The sequence below is a fragment of the Myotis brandtii genome, unplaced genomic scaffold (genome assembly GCF_000412655.1).
Source record: "Myotis brandtii unplaced genomic scaffold, ASM41265v1 scaffold64, whole genome shotgun sequence".
Taxonomy (NCBI): Eukaryota; Metazoa; Chordata; class Mammalia; order Chiroptera; family Vespertilionidae; genus Myotis; species Myotis brandtii.
The window spans coordinates 310,902-314,610 of NW_005370460.1; the positions used below are offsets into that span (position 1 = coordinate 310,902).

A 3,709-nucleotide genomic window follows, 5' to 3' on the forward strand; every position below is an offset into this window, starting at 1 on the left:
CTCGGAGGGTGACGTGTCACTCCGGCTCCGGGCTTGCCCTCCTGGGGGCGAGGAGCGGGCTGTCCCCGCCGACCCCTCGGCCCCTCTTCACTCCGGGGGGAGGCGCGCACGTTCGGGCCGAAAAGTCAAAGAGGGGGTAGTGGCAGGATGGCGGGACCCTGTGCGGCTCCCCCTCTTCTCTGAGAGGAGAGCTGGAGCGGCCGGTGTCTGTCCTGCCGCGTGCCTCTCTTCACCGCAAACCTGTTGTGCACCCCGCACCCAGGAAGGGGCTCCGAGGCCGGAGGCGGCGGGCCGGGCTACTAAACTCGTTAAGTGGGGAAAGGGAGAGGGAGGCCGAAGAACTGCTAGAATGTGCTGAACCGGCGAGGTAGCTAATCCGGGTGGGGCTGGTCAGAGCGGGCTCCCTGGAGGAGGCGGTGCTTGAGGTGGGAGGAGGACGTTCACGGCGAAAGGCACCGACGCTAGAAACGCCGTGATGTGTATGAAGAGACACCTAGTTCAGAGTTGCTGCAGCACCAAATGCGTAGCAAGGAGTGGTGGGCAAGACTCGAGGGAGAGGTCTGAGCACTCGAATTTTATCTTGGAGGCGTTGGGATTCCTTTAAAGGATTTTCACCAAGGAATATTCTGGTCAGATTTGAGCTTAGATCAATCACCGTGGCAATAGAGAGGAAAATGGAATTGACAGGGATAAGATTGAAGGTAGGAGACAAGTTAGGAGTCTGTGATTAATCCAGGCAAAAGAAAGTTGATGCTCTAAAGTCTAAACTCTACAGTTAGTTATAGTGAGAATAGAGAGGAGAGGTAGATTTGAAGACTATTCAGAAGGTAAAATCAGCAGGACATGGTTGCTGGGCTAGAGTAAAGGAGAGGGAGAATCAAGAATTATTCCAGCTCGGCCGGTGCAGCTCAGTGCTTGAGCATGGACCTTTGAACCAGGAGGTCATGGTTCCATTCCTGGTCAGGCACAGGCCCAGGTTTCAGGCTTGATCCCCAATGGGGGCGTGCAGGAGGCAGCCGATTGATGATTCTCTCTCATCATTGATGTTTCTATCTCCTTCTCCCTTCCTCTCTGAAATCAATATAAAAAAATTTTTTTAAAGGACAATTCCAGGTTTCTAGCCTAAATGACAGTGAATGTTGATGCTACTGCCTGAGATTGATGCAGTGGGGGGACAGGTCCGAAGGAACAAAAGCAAAAGCTGAGCTTGAGGTACCTGTGAAACAAAGGTAGAAATATATAGTTGGATACTGGAGTCTGAAGCTGGAGAAAACATCTGGATTAAAGATAAAGATTTGGAAGTCCATCAGCATGTGGGAGCTAATCAAAACCAGGACCATGTCATGTCCTCTAGGGAGGGAGCACCCCATTAAACGAGTTGTGAGCTGAGGGCAGAAAGTGTCAGAAGTGAAAAGAGAACTCAGCTGGTGTCATCAAATCTTTTGTGCTAAAGTGAGTGGAGCCCAAGCATTCTCTAGTCTGGGCAATTGCTAGTCCCTGCTTACCAGTGTGACTTTGTCTTTATTTTTGTTTATGACAGGAAAATTGGGCAAATGTACTAAAAAAGAAAGTAGTCACATAATTTTCTTTTGAGGGAAGGGGAACTGCCCTTGGCCTCAGCTTCCCCCTCAAAGGCCTAATTCTTTGCTTTTAGTATGTGGAGAACAACAAGAATGCAGACACTGATTGGTTCCGACTGGAGTCCAACAAGGAAGGGACTCGGTAGGCAGACCCTCTTGGGGGGTATCGGGGTGGGAATCGTACGTGGTTTTAGCATTTTAGTATCTCAGAGCTCACTGCCAGGCCATCCCTGCTTCGTATTGGCTGTGTCCACTCCCACAGCTCCAGAGTTTCCCAATTCCTATCCCATGAGTCTCCCGGGCTAGTCACCTAAGCCAAGAAGATGTCACTTGAGTATGAGAAGAATGGTCAAATTAGACTGAGGTTTGGTCTTCATTATAGGTGGTTTGGAAAATGCTGGTACATCCATGATCTCCTCAAATATGAGTTTGACATCGAGTTTGACGTGAGTATGATGGTGTGGGAAATATGGAGGTTAACAAGCTAACATTACTTGAAAGGACCGAAGAAATTTTCCAATGGGAGGCAAAAACAGATTTGAAGCAAGCGTAGATTAGTTACTAATCTCTAAGTCCAGAATTCTGGTTTGCACATGCTGCTTGGGGAGTTTGCCAAACATTTCAGTTCAACTGAGAAATGTATGTCAGGTTACATTAGTTCCTTTATATCCTGATTCTCTTTTATTAAGGTTTTATAATTCCTCCAGATTCCTATCACATATCCTACTACTGCTCCAGAAATTGCAGTCCCTGAGCTGGATGGAAAAACAGCCAAGATGTATAGGTAGGACTGAATAGGAGATGGGAACGGGTCAAAATGGGCTTAGGGAAGAACTTGGGGAGGCAGGAATTTTCCCAGAGGCCTGCTGGCCTAGAGGGGCTCTAGGCCTCCCTCTACCAAGCCTGGGCACTGCACTTAGCTGACCTTGTTCTCAATTTGGATCACTAGTAGCCTTGTGCTCCCAAGAGGCTGCTATGTTTCATGGTAACCTTGCATGTCAACACCTTCTTCCCTCTTATCCCTCTCATAGGGGTGGCAAAATATGTCTGACTGATCACTTTAAGCCTTTGTGGGCCAGGAACGTGCCCAAGTTTGGACTAGCTCATCTTATGGCTTTGGGGGTAAGTTTGGGTTATTTGCTTCTCCCTCCCTCTCCCGTCCACCCCCCCCCTCAAAAATCAATAGAAATATAAAAAAGAGAAGTAACTGAGAATAAACAAGGAATAACAGTGTTTTCCCTTGGGTGTGCTCCCCTAGAATCTCTCTAGGAAGGAGCTTCTGATAGAACAAGATGCATTGCCTTGGTGGTAGTAACCTCACAGGTCTCCCTTGTCTTACAGCTGGGTCCATGGCTGGCAGTGGAAGTCCCCGATCTGATTCAGAAAGGCGTTATTCAGCATAAAGAGAAATCATCTGAAGGATCAAGCCACTGAGGCTGGACAGGGGACCTTTGAGAGGCTCCGTTCCTTTTTCCTGTGTGTCCCTTACTCATCTAATGCTTCCCTCACACTCTTTCACCCACAACTGTTATTAAGTAGCTGCAGCAGGCATTGCTGGAAAAAAAACCAACAAACAGTATTGCTATGAATGTCTAAGGCTACACAGGGAGGGGAAAGCCTGGGGCTTTGAAAAACCCAAAGGTCACTTATATCCCCTCCCCAGGTGGAGCGATGTGAGGTCCTGGAGGGACAGCGGGTGGCGGAAAGTGGGTCCATGGACTTTTGGTTTCTGGAGATAACTCATCAATAAAAGCTGCTTCCTCTGGTGGCCTGTGGTCCTCATTGGTGGCTGCTAACAGCAGGCCAGCCTTCCCTGCCCTGCGGAGAGGCCCCCCGCCCTACTGAGCGCCCCCTGCAGCTCTCTGGGAAGCATCTGTGCTGCAAACCTGGGGGCCAGGCTCCGCTGTCAGACCCACACCCTGTGGGCCACAGAATGAGGTGACGGGACCTACACTTCAGGGACATGGTTCGCAGTAACGGTGTAAAGACAATGCTGGGCAAGGCTGGGAACTGTGGGTCCTAAAGTTGGCTGCGTTGCCATGGTGTCGGGGGGCGGGGTTGCGCAGGCGCTGAGAAAGCAGGCGCTGGGTCGGAGTGCGGCTGCGCAGGCGCCGTGAGCGACGCTGAAG

At 50.2% G+C, this 3,709-nt stretch overlaps 1 protein-coding gene across 2 annotated transcripts in view; it reads left to right on the plus strand.

Moving 5' to 3' along the window:
* Positions 1 to 3,348, plus strand: part of UFC1 (ubiquitin-fold modifier conjugating enzyme 1) — a 4,229-nt gene extending 881 nt beyond the window's left edge. The window contains exons 1-6 of one of the 2 annotated variants that reach the window (XM_014528579.1): positions 409 to 558; positions 1,655 to 1,722; positions 1,963 to 2,026; positions 2,288 to 2,364; positions 2,612 to 2,702; positions 2,922 to 3,348. In XM_014528579.1, coding sequence (XP_014384065.1) covers positions 520 to 558; positions 1,655 to 1,722; positions 1,963 to 2,026; positions 2,288 to 2,364; positions 2,612 to 2,702; positions 2,922 to 3,014 — 432 coding nt within the window. In that variant the 5' untranslated portion in view covers positions 409 to 519 and the 3' untranslated portion in view covers positions 3,015 to 3,348. Of the gene's footprint in view, positions 1 to 408; positions 559 to 1,654; positions 1,723 to 1,962; positions 2,027 to 2,287; positions 2,365 to 2,611; positions 2,703 to 2,921 lie in introns of those variants that run through there. The other variant, XM_005880464.2, reaches the window with a different exon arrangement.
* Positions 3,349 to 3,709: the final 361 nt, after the last annotated feature.